Source organism: Osmerus mordax, chromosome 25 (genome assembly GCF_038355195.1).
Source record: "Osmerus mordax isolate fOsmMor3 chromosome 25, fOsmMor3.pri, whole genome shotgun sequence".
Taxonomy (NCBI): domain Eukaryota; kingdom Metazoa; phylum Chordata; class Actinopteri; order Osmeriformes; family Osmeridae; genus Osmerus; species Osmerus mordax.
Window position 1 is genome coordinate 7,764,307 of NC_090074.1, and position 12,676 is coordinate 7,776,982.

The window sequence follows — 12,676 nt, forward strand, 5'->3', positions numbered from 1 at the left end:
ATGAGTCCGTTTACATGGTTCCTCTCTTGCACACAGCAGACGAACAGAGATGGAGAGAGAGAGGAGGAGAGAACATGAGAGAGGAGGAGAGAGGAAAGGAGTGAGGAGAAAGGAGGAGAGGCAAAGGAGAGAGAAGTAGAGGGAGAGGAGAGAGACGGAGAGGAGCAAGGAGGAAAGAAGAGGTGAGAAGTTGAAAGGATGCAAGAGGAGGAGGAGAGAGTAGGGAGAGAGCGAGCAAGAGACATAAGAATGAGTGAGAAAAAAATAAACAAGTTTGAAGCTGAGCTTTTTAGAGGTGTCCTTGGCTCACTCTGAACAGGAAGATCAAACCTTCACACACTGGCTGTGTGAAGTATGTGTGTGTGAGGGTGTGCATGTGTGTGAGGGTGTGTTTGTGCCAATTTGTGAGTGTGTCTACTGTGTGTGTGCATGTATTAGTGTGTGTGTGTGCAAGCGTCTATGTGTGTTTTTGTGTTTGTTTGTATGCATGTGTGTGAGTGCATGTGTGTGTGTATATGTGTGGGTGTGTGTGGAGGGGGGATAAATGGTCCAGTCATCCAGGAAGTAAAGCAGCATGTGTCTGCACTAGGCTGATGTCTGTCTGCTAGTGTAATCTCATTACAGCTCTTTCTCACCCTGCAAAACACATACCTAGACCTGACACTTACAGGAGAGCAGAGGAGAGGAGAAGAAGATAAGAAAGGAGAGAAGAGGTGGAGGAGAGGAGGTGAAAAGAGGAGAGGAGGGGAGAGGAAAAGAAAGAGAGATAAGGCAGGACTCCGTATGATGTACAGTAGTAGTATTATGGTTGGTATAACATGATGTGAGTGAGTGGGAGGAGGAGAAAAATGGGGGTAGAGGGGGCATACATGGGTCAGAGGATGAGGAGTGACCTCAGATAGTATACTTAACTACCAACGGACAAGCCAACAGCATGATGGGTAATTGTGATAATGAGAATGGTACTCTCGACCTATGAGAAAGACGTGAAGTGTAGATGGGGAGAGATGTGGAGAGAGGGAAAGAAAGACAGAAATAGAGAACGTGCAGGGGATAGAGAGAGGGATAGAGAAAGAGAGGGATATATATATATGTAGAGAGAGAGAAAGATAGAGAGAGAACTGATAGGACACTGAGCTGCTTTAGCAGAAGACATATCCTTGACGTTAACGACCAGAGATACACAGAGGAAGGTTATTCATCTGAGAGAAGGAGAGAGAGAGGAAGGAGGGGGTGGATTAAGAGACAGAGAGAAGGAGAGATAGAGGGAGAGACAGGGAGTGGGAAAGAGGCAAAGAGTGGGAGAGAAAGAGAGAGATGGAGGGAGGGAAAGGGAGGCAGAGAAAGAGAGAGAGAGAGAGAGAGAGAGAGAGAGAGAGAGAGAGAGAGAGAGAGAGAGAGAGAGAGAGAGAGAGAACGGCTGTTGTAATGTGAAGTGAGCAGTGAGGAAGGAGCAGCCTCTAAGAATGCTGGGTGAATGAGGCTCATTCCAGCGATTGCTCTGTCGGAGTTGACGTGTCTATTCACTGGGCTGCAGCACAACACAGACATAAGCCGCCCTTTATGTGGGACAAATACATGCGTCTTCTCCTCTCCTGTTCTTTTGCCTCGTCCCTCCACCTCTCCTTCTCTCTCCAGTGAGGGAGAAAGACAGGCTTGTTTGTGTCTTAACTCATAAGGACTGTGTATTGTATGTATCTGTGTGTTACAGTCATACCATACAGTCTTATTATTATTATTATACCATACAGTAATAGTATGTAACATAGAAGTATACAACAGTTGTACAATATCATGTGTATTTGTGGATAATATATAACAGTAGTAGTGTATAATGTGTATTCAGAGTATACAGCATGTCTAATATGACAATAGAAGTATTGTATGTGTATATACACATAATATATAACAGTAGTACAATGTAATGTGTATATTTATGTATACTATCTAACAGTAGTATATAATGTGTATCTGTATACAGCAACAGTAATATATAACGTGTATGTGTATGACAGCAGTAGTGTATAAGTACCGGGGGGAGATGTCACAGCCTTGCTGCATGAAGGCGCCGAGAGAGAACCACAGGGAGTTGAAGATGCCAAACTCATTGGTGTGTTCTGGCGTGGCCCCCTGCTGGGTCTGGTTCTGCTGTGATTGGCCTGAGCCCGGTTCTGAGGAAGACGATTGGCCCCTTCTGGGGTGCGGCAGCTGCTCCGGCCCCTCCCCCTCGTCATCTGACTCCTCCCCCTGCCACTCGTAGGGGCTGAAGCGGCTAACAAGGAAGAGGACCACGCTGACGCCGATGTAGGCGAACACGATGCACATCCAGATCTCATAGGCCAGCGGGTCCAGGAAGGAGAAGACCCCGGGCTTGGACTTGGTGGGCTTCTTGATCATGATGGAGATGCCCAGGCTCATGAAGGGCTTGGTGAAGTCAATCACCTCCTCCCTCACCAGGGTGATGGTCAAGGGGGCTACCGCCACGTCTGCTTTCTGGGGGGGGGGGGGAACAGATGGGGAAAGAGGGGAACGATGGGGGATGAGGGGGAGTTAGCAGAGAGAGGGGATATGGGGGGAGATGTGGGGAAGAGGTGAAAGATGGGGTCGGAGAGGGGGGATGAGGAGGGAGAAGGGAGATGTGGATGAGAAGGGAGAGATAGGGGGAGAGGAGAGAGATGGAGGGAGAGGGGGATGAGGAGGGAGAGGAGAAAGATGGAGGGAGAGGAGGGAGATGGAGGGAGAGGGGGGATGAGGAGGGAGTGGGGAAAGATGGCGGGAGAGGAGAGAGATGGAGGTAGAGGAGGGAGAGGGGGATGAGGAGGGAGAAGAGAGAGATGGAAGGAGAGGAGAGATGGAGGGAGATGAGGAGGGAGAAGAGAGAGATGGAGGGAGAGGAGGGAGATGGAGGGAGAGGGGGACGAGGAGAGAGACAGGAAGAGCAGAAGTGAGGGAAAGTGAGGAAGACAACACATTATGCTTGTGTCATTAATTTACCCTCCCCAGAGTTGACAACCAGACATTTTTCTCACTCTCTCTCTCCTTCTCCCATTGACTCACTGTCTCCATCTCTCCAGAGAACCACTCTCTCCCCCCTCCTTCCCCCTCCCCCTCTCTCATGAGAGACATTCCTTACATAAACAGTTACACACCCCTGTCTAAATAATACCCAACAGCGTTCTCCTCTCTGGTCTGTCTCAGAACAGGAACACACACCTCTGCTGGAGTCTTCCATACACACTTCTGTGACACACACACACACACACATGCACGGACACACAGAAACACGCACAAACACACATGCACGCACAGATGCGCAAACATACACGCACACACGCGCGTGCACACACACAGTGATAGCAGCATTAATAGATGCAGTAGACAGAACATTCTGTCTGCTCTGGTCACGGGCACTGGATTCACTCTCATTTAAAAGCAGTACACTCTGGATGAAGATTATTTGGGGTGAGTGTCCTGTCCTTTCCCTTTGTGTATGTCCTCGGGGTGGACAGTGTATGTGTGTAAGTGTGTATGTGTGGGTTTTGAGACCAGAGGTCTTGAGATTGAGAGAGACAGTTCTATAACAGATGTCTCTATGTGTTGATCTCTTTCTCTCCCTTTCCCTCTCTTTATATCACTTTATGTCTATCTCTTAAACCCACTTTATAATGAACTGATTTCTAAGAAGTACTGACTAGCTAATAACTGCAAGGGAAATAATAAAAATCCATCCAGCCAGAAAGTCATCAAACCATACAGTCAGCCAACCAACCAGCCAGCCAGCCAGTAAGCAGATGTTGGACAAATGTTATTAACCATTTTCATGACCATGACAGTGACACCTGTGTTATTTTCTCCATCCCTTGTCTGGCTATCTGTCCATCCTTCAGTCCATCTCTTTCCTGCTCCCCATATTTCTTTCCATTCTTGTGTCCTTCTCTCTTTCTAGCAGTTATACGATTATCAACCCTTTCTGCCTTCTTCTCTACTCACTCCTCGCGTTCCTGTCACAATATGTAATAAATGAGTCACCTATTGCCACCTGGAAGCATAAATGTAATGTTGGGGCTACGGGGGCGGGACCAGATAAAACGACATGGCTGAAACCAAGAACAGGTCTTGTGTCTTCTCCTTACCACACATTAAAACAGTCCACACTCTCTTCCTCTCTCACTTTTTGTCTCTCTCTCCATCTCACTCTTTCTTTCACTCTATTTCTTTCTCTCTCTTTCGCTCTCTCTCTTCTCTCTCTCAATCCCTCTCTCTCACCCTCCCTCTCTCTCTCTCTCTCTCCCCCTCTATCTCTCTCCCTCTCTCACTCCTCTGCTGTCTCCACCTGAAGGCGTTCCCACACTCCCTCACACACACATTGGCACATAGCTCCACAAACATCCTGTCATGTACGTCACATGGTCAAACTCCTCAGACACTCAGACAAGCACAAACACACTCTGTCACTCAGTTTACACAGCCTCCCACTCTCAGAATCACTCCTCACACTCACTGTCACACACTCCTCAAGTCAGCTGGTATTCTTCTCCTCAGGGCTTGAGTGGGCAGAGGAGAGGGGAACTGGATGGCCTTTGGTTCGGGGGGACAGAGTGATAAAGAGAGAAAAAGAGAAAAGTGGAGATGGAAAGAGAGAGAGAAAAATAGGCCCCACTCACCCAGTAGAACATCCCTTAATTTGGACCCCTCTGTGACCCCGTTGTCACCACCCCCACCAGTCCCCCCCCCCACACTTCATTCTGACCCCTGTGTGACCCCCGTGGGAGCCCTGTTTGACACAGTCCTCACCCCGTACACCAGTTCTCCCACCATGCCGTTCCACATCTTGGTGTCAGTGTCGCGGGACCCGTACTTCCCGTCCCCCACCACCTGGAGGCGGTAGGAGTAGCCCACATGCTTGGCAATCTCGGCCGCCAGCTCCACGCAGTAGCCCTCGTACTTGTCGTTGCCCACAAACTGGTCATGGTTCTTCTTCAGCATCACGTAAGGGGACTCCTGATGGGGGTGCAGAATTGGTGAGTTGTGGGTAACACTTTATAATAAGTCAACGCTTTTTGGCATTTACTAAGTGTTAACTAATAGTTAGTTAATTCTTTATAAAACATTTTGAAACATTAACAATACATTATTAAATAGTTCATAATATTATTATTAAACACTATGTTGATCACTAATAAACACTGTTAAATATTATAGATTTTAGTCACAATATAATTCATAAGGTGTTTGATAACTGCATTATCATACTTTATAGACAGCTTGTTAATATAGTTGCAAACCAGTAGTTTAAAAGGTGTTAGTGGTACATGAGCTGCTATAGAAAGCATTAGCAAATGGTGAACAAACCATTTACATTACCTTTACAAAGCATGAGTAAATAACTAACAACATATTTACTTATGTCTTTAATTAATGTACGCCAAGTCGAATACATTATGTACACCAATACTTAGCAGATATCTTAACAACTATTTTATAAAGACTTACTAATGATGCAACTTCTTATTAGTAATGCAAGTTATAAAGCATTTACTAACTGTTAGTTAAGGCTGTTGCGTGACCTAATCTTAAGTGTGAACTATCTATGCCTTATTAAACATTTATAAGTTATTTATTAAGGTATTCTTGTCCATTCTCGAACCTCACATTCACAAAGGCTGAACATACGTTTCTCAAAAGGAAACAGACACAACACAATGTGATACACAAAATTACTATTTTATTGAAGTAATGTCAGGCATGTGTCTTACTAACTACTTAGCTCTAACGCTACTAGCCGAGAGTGACAGCGGTCGATACGTTAAAACCTCAGTTTGATATTTCCCGGCATGACCGAACGGTCGACGTTAGTAAGTTGTTTATTATATGGCATTTTTAGCTCTTTTCATTTAAAACATGTCGTTTCGTTCAGCTCTACTCAAGTCTTCTCACGGTGTGTTTCAGGTGTTAGCACCTAGCAACCAATCTGAAATCTGAGCAACCAAACCTAGCAATCTGCCTAGCGCTTGTCGTGTATCTCTCTGTGTTCACACTTTTCTGCTCTTTTAGAAAGTTAAGAATTTCCTCGTCACTGTTGATGTCTTCATTGTCATCTGGATAGTAAAACTCCTCGATCTCGCTCATTTTGAAGATGACATCAGCGGAGGGCAATAAGAATACGTATCAGACCGCAGATTAGGTCAATACGCGCATAGATATATAAATAAAGACTTAATACGCGGCTGGAATGACTACCCATTAGCCAATCAGAACGCTCGTACTGTTGTTGCAATTGAACCAATATGCTGTTCTTATTGGTTCAGATGACGTTCTCAAAAGAGTTGTTGATATGTTGCCTTGGAGATGTAGTGACGTCACCAGTACAACTGCAGCTGATTGCTCTGACAAGATGGCGTCTGCTCCAGATTCGCCGTGTTTGATTTGGGATCTTCCCACGTATTGTTGTAGTATATAAGAAACCAAATGTTTACTCTTTGTCGCCTCAATTTGTTAAAACGATTTGAACGTTTTAACAAATCTCTGCTTTCAAAGGCGTTTGCAGACCTGTCGAGGAGTAGCTAAACATTTCCAGTTTATTACAGCCATTTTTGGAAAATAAAATACAGCTTTGGGTAACCAACTTTTATACCAATTCTACTGTATTGCTTCTTAATGGAAATAAAATACTGTTTTATTACCCAGGTAAATAAATTACTAGCTATTTCTCCTAAAAAACAAAAACACAACATCTATAGGCCTATAGTCTTTCTATAAATGCTTAATAAGGCATAAATAGTTCACACTTTAGATTAGGTCACACAAAAGCCTTAACTAACAGTTAGTAAATGCTTTATAACTTGCATTACTAATCAGAAGTTGCATCATTAGTAAGTCTTTATAAAATAGTTGTTAAGATATCTGCAAAGCATAGTGTACATCCTGTATTCGACTTGGCATACATTAATGAAAGACATAAGTAAATATGTTGTTAGTTATTTACTCATGCTTTATAAAGGTAATGTAAATGGTTTGTTCACCATTTGCTAATGCTTTCTATAGCAGCTCATGTACCACTAACACCTTTTAAACTACTGGTTTGCAACTATATTAACAAGCTGTCTATAAAGTATGATAATGCAGTTATCAAACACCTTATGAATTGTATTATGAATAAAATACATAATTTTTTACAGTGTTTATTAATGATCAACATAGTGTTTAATAATAAGCTTATTAACTATTTAATAATGTATTGTTAATGTTTCAAAATGTTTTATAAAGGATTAACTAACTATTAGTTAACACTTTGTAAATGCCAAAAAGCGTTGACTTATAAAGTGTTACCGAGTTGTGTTTAATTGCAGCCCACAGGAATCAGGTTTCTTTGCGCATCTATTTTCATGCTAATGTGCGCACACATGTACAGACAGTGTGAGGTGAAGTGGGTGAGTGGGAGGGAAGGGGAGAAATGGTCACTCACATGTTCTCTACATGGAAAAGTAAACTTTCAAGGCCTTAATTGCAGAGCCACGAAAATATGACACACAATACTGTGCATGTGCATAATATTGGTCTTCACACACACACACACACACACACACACACACACACACACACACACACACACACACACACACACACACACACACACACACACTCACAGATCAGGCAAAACACACAAACCAAAGAAACACACAGACCACACACACATAGAGAACAACCACACACACACACAGTGTGACCTTGCCCACGCAGCCGTGTCTTCTCAGCTCCTGTTCTTAAAGACAGTCAGGCCTTCAGATGGTGTTACTGAGACAGGAGACATGGATGCCCTGGGGTTGTGTGTCTGTGTGAGTTTTTGTTTATGCATGTTTGGTCTGTGTGTGTGTGCGTGTGTGTGTATATGTTTATAAAGGAAAGCCCTGTATGTCAAACCATCCTCACACCTTCCATTGGCTGTTGGCCAATGACACATCTGCTATTTCTGTCTGTCTTCATGGGCACTGGGTGCAGCAGTAGTGGGGGTGGTTTGGTAACGGATTGCAGTCCTGTCATTAACAGGCCAAGCCTGAGGACTCTTTGCGTACTGTATTTCTCTCTCCTCACTCTCCTTCTCTCTCCTGTCACTCTCCTTCTCTCTTCTCCCTCTCCTTCTCTCTCTTCTCACTCTCCTTCTCTCTCTCCTCACTCTCCTTCTCTCTTCTCACTCTCCCACCCTCTGTCCCTCTCTGTCTCACTCCCTTCCTTCCGTCCTTCCTTCCTCACTCTCTTTTTTCTCTCCTGGAAGTTGGGTAAACCCACTGATCTCTGAGGACAAACCAGTAAACTGTGTTGAGAATATCCATGTTGGATTCCTGACTGAGAAACAGTTAGGTTAAATTGCCACTTCCAAATGTATCTGTCTATCTCTCTCCATCAAATTCACTCCATCCAACCCCTCCTCCACCGCTCCATCCTACTCTCTATCCAGCTCTCTGGGAATGCTGTCACCTGTTCCTATCTCTGTTGAAGATTCAACATTTCCTCACCACTTTCCCCCCTCCTCCCCTGGCTCCCTCACTCCTCTCCTCCTCCGTCCTGCCTGCCAGCTATCCTGGCAGTGCCACACAGACAGCCCGCTCCTAGTCTCCCTGGCACTGGGCAAGCCTGGCTCTCTCTGATCTCTCCAGCCAGTCTCAGTGGAGGCAAGTACAGGCCGGACACTAGCTAAGCTAGCTAGCTGCACTGACACTAGCCTCATAAGCTAATAAGGTTAGGGCTAGACTCACCAGAAAGGTAAGGGTTAGGGCTAGGGTTAGACTCACCAGGAGGGCAGAGGTTAGGGCTAGGGTTAGACTCACCAGGAGGGGAGAGGTTAGGGCTAGGGTTAGACTCAACAGGATTGTAAATGTTAGGATTAGGGCTATACTCACCAGTATGGTAAAGGTTAGGGCAAGGGTTAGACCCACAAGACAGGGCAGGGTTAGGGCTAGACTCACCAGAATGGTGGTAACAATGTAGGTTCTGTTTTGCAGACCAAATATCTCTTCCACCACTGGAGCGTAAACAGCTGTGTTGACATAGCCATCATCCTCATTCCAGTAGCCCACCTAGAGAGACAGACATACGCATGCACACACACACACACATACACACACACACACACACACACAGAGAGACTCTGGAGTTTATATTTTGTTATGCAGTCTATGTAAGAGTATGGATCGTCCTTTTAGAGGTGGGAACATTTTAAACGCAGGGTTGGTAATGTTGTTGCAATTTTTGTCATATTTTCTGAAATAAATGTGACATACTGATAGCATTAAATAAATAGTTTGACAGTCAAATTAAGAAATCCAATGTCTGTGGGCATCCCAGGTAATAAATATTGGTTGTGTAATAAACACAACCAATCATTTAGTTTGGACCGAACATAATGATTGGATGGCAGTTGGACCGAATGCAATGATTGGATGGGCAATTTACCTACAATAAGTAGGTAAGTAGCTATGGTCTGTCTACCTGCCTACCTCCCGGCAGATGTCATGTGTAATAGGGGAGTGGCTTTGAAGGGAGTGGGTAGTATATTTTGCTTTGAATCCTTACCAACTCAAGCCAAAATTACTCAGTTTGCAAAACGTACCGATCCTGCCTTTAAGGAGGTCAATTCTTGTTTACCTTCATAGGTCCTGTATGGCTGAGCTCCATGACGTTGACAGTGTAGTTGGTCCGATGGCCTCGGTCATCAAACTGGACATGACCTGTTAAGCCTTCCAGACGCACCTGAAGACCACACACAGACTGGCTAGGTTAGCACTTAAGACAACATACATAAGGTTAATGGTAGCTAGTCAGGTTAGCGCTGAGGACTAATAGTTATCATCTAGGTTACAACTTAAAGATAATGCTAGCTAGCTAGGTTTTCACGGAGGTATAAAATAAGTTGGTTTTACTGTGAGTGTACCCTACCTGTTGGAGCGCTCTCTGTATGTCGATGCCCTGACCCCAGGGGGCTGGTGGATTGGCCAAGCATTCCCCCGCATTCCCCCGGCGAGAGATGTCGATGCGCTGCTTACGTAGGTTCTGGAAGGCAGTCGCCATGATGTTGACACCGTCGTAGGTCAGAGCTCCGGTGTACTGGAGAAAGCCAATCAGACAAGAGAACAACAGGGTGACATTTAGTGAGGAACAGAGGCGTAGAGAAAAGTGGAGCACAGAAATTTAGAATAGAGTGAACTATTTGGTAAAGTAGTAAGAAGTAAAGTAGAAATGCGTAGCAGGGTGTAGTGCAGCATAGAAACATATCAGTCCTTAAGGAAATACATTCCTTACAGTCCTTTGGGAAAGAACACAGAAGATGTGATGTGAAAATGAACAACATCCATACTGCAAGACACATGCAGATGGCAGACATCCCAACCTGCAGAGACTCATTTCCGGGAGGTAGCTCCCCCGGGACGCAATCCGGACGCATGATGTACCCCCTCAACCTGCACGTCCCCCCCGTCCCCCCCCGACGCACTCAGGACGCGCGATATGCACCTATCTCTACCAGAAATGACCATTAGACAGTCTCTCGCTCGCTCGAAATACAAAATCCCAGATTTCCGGGAGATTGTACAGCATTTGTGGGCGTCAGGGAGCCGCTATTGAAATGCGAGAGACTCCCAGACCTTCCGGGAGACTTGGGATGTCTGAGATGGGGTCTGGAACGGTCACATCACAGATACCTTGAGCCTCCTCTTGGCCAGTTTGAGATCCTTGCTGTCGAAGTCCAGCCACTCCTGAATGACCTCGCTGACCTGCGGGTCTGTGTAGTTCATTAGCTGGAAGCCTGTGACGTTGGCCCCGCCTCTCTGGAACTCTGTGAAGTTCAGATCCAGGAAGCCCTTGTGTGGGAAAACACAGAATCGACCAATCACAGGACAGATGCCAATGTAAACAAAACACAGCAGCAGTCAATCCTTTGTCCCAAGGGTGGTGATTTAAGTAGGGATCAATTGGATGCTGGAAGTTGTACTTCCTCCAAACAGATGTTTGATTAGTGCCCTCTCAGAGAAGCCTCAGATTATCAACTGAGTCGATCTTTGCTCTGCTCTGCAGTGCAGAAAAACCGACACCACTTTCATACCATTTTCAAAAGAAGCCTCACAAAGCTCCTTGTGTGATTTGTCACGTATCGACCTACATGCAGTAACAAGGACTCACAGTCGTTGTCGGGTAGACAAAAATAATCAGAGAAAAAAATCTTAACAACAGGGTTAGCTAACACTCGAATATACAGTCTAAAACTGTGCACTGTCCCTTTAAATGACTATGTTTATTGAAGTTCACCTTTGGAATGAGAAAGCACACTGCCCTGAGCCATCATTGGATGTTTTATTGTGCTGTTTGATTGACTGTAAGATCTGATTGGCCACCAGGTGGGAGAATCCTTCTAGTTTATGTGGATTTAATTACCCATCTTTGAGTCTGAGAGCTTGGGTGTATGTGTGAGTGCGTTTGTATGTGTCTGTGTGTCTGTGTGCCCTAGGGCTATCTCTTTCCACATGGTGCAGAACCCCAGGGATCCTACACACACACATAGCGTTGCATCTCACAGCTTTTAAGATCGTCATTATTCATGGGCTGTCAGACCCCCACCATCCTCCTTCCCCCCAACCCCAAAACCCCTTCATTACATGATCCAATTATACGCTAACAAGTCCTACTTGTACAATTGCTCTCTTAGTGTGTTTTGTCCTATAGCACAATCCAATTATGAATTTAACAATCCTCACGGTACAGTCTGAGTTAGGGTGGGTGTTCTCCGGGCCTAGTGATGAATGGTGGAGGTAGTTCGTTAAGTACAGCTTCTAGACCTCCGGAGTAATTTTTAATACAATCTCCTCCTGTCTGTCTCCCAGCCTCCAGCTAGCCCTGGAGATGCAGCCAGATGGCAGGAAGGCAGCTAGATCGCTGCTTTACTCAGGCTGACGCAGCACTGTGCAGACCAATCTCCCCTTGTTCCACAAATACTGAGGACTGAACTACCCCTGGAGAGAAATGAGAGATCAGCCGACTGACTGTATGAAACCAACTGGGAATGAAGCAAACCCCAGGCTAACACTAGGTTAACGGTATCGGTTACAAACCTCTGGAGGCTGAGGCTTATTCTAGGCTAATGGTACCACATACCTTCATGGAATGAGTCTAACCCCAGGTTAACACTAGGTTAAAGGTTGTGTAGGCAAGTTGTGCGAAGCTAGCTATTTTTGCTTCAATTCCAAACGATTCAACCCATAATATCCCACCTCCTCCCTTCACAGACACTCCCACAAAACTATAGTGACGCGCATTGAGTGCAGGGGCAGAGTGTGCACTGGTAGACAGACAGACAGACAGACAGATAGCCCTGTCCAATCATTAGTCAGGGTATGGCTTAATGATTGGTTGTGTTTATTACAGGCTTACGACGCCCACAGATTTTGGATACATTTCATATTACCGTCAAACCTTTATATGTATTGGTTGCTATCAAGTTGTGAAGTTTATTTAGGCAAATATGACAAAAAGTTTTTCTCAACAACATTGCCTACCCTGCCTTTAACGGTATCGGTTACAAACCTCTTGAGGCTGAGGCTAACGGTACCATCATTTGTAAAACTCTATGGACTAAGGCTAACGTGAGGCTAATCTTAACTAACACTAAGCTAACGACACACATCAAGGC

General features: G+C 45.1%; 1 protein-coding gene across 1 annotated transcript in view; it reads right to left on the bottom strand.

Moving 5' to 3' along the window:
- gria1b (glutamate receptor, ionotropic, AMPA 1b) overlaps positions 1 to 12,676 on the bottom strand; it is a 56,212-nt gene that overhangs the window by 20,535 nt on the left and 23,001 nt on the right. Inside the window, exons 6-11 of the mRNA XM_067228670.1 lie at positions 10,695 to 10,853; positions 9,934 to 10,101; positions 9,643 to 9,747; positions 8,964 to 9,074; positions 4,795 to 5,001; positions 2,033 to 2,493 (exon numbers count right to left, since the gene is read on the bottom strand). Coding sequence (XP_067084771.1) covers positions 2,033 to 2,493; positions 4,795 to 5,001; positions 8,964 to 9,074; positions 9,643 to 9,747; positions 9,934 to 10,101; positions 10,695 to 10,853 — 1,211 coding nt within the window. The remainder of the gene's footprint in view (positions 1 to 2,032; positions 2,494 to 4,794; positions 5,002 to 8,963; positions 9,075 to 9,642; positions 9,748 to 9,933; positions 10,102 to 10,694; positions 10,854 to 12,676) is intronic.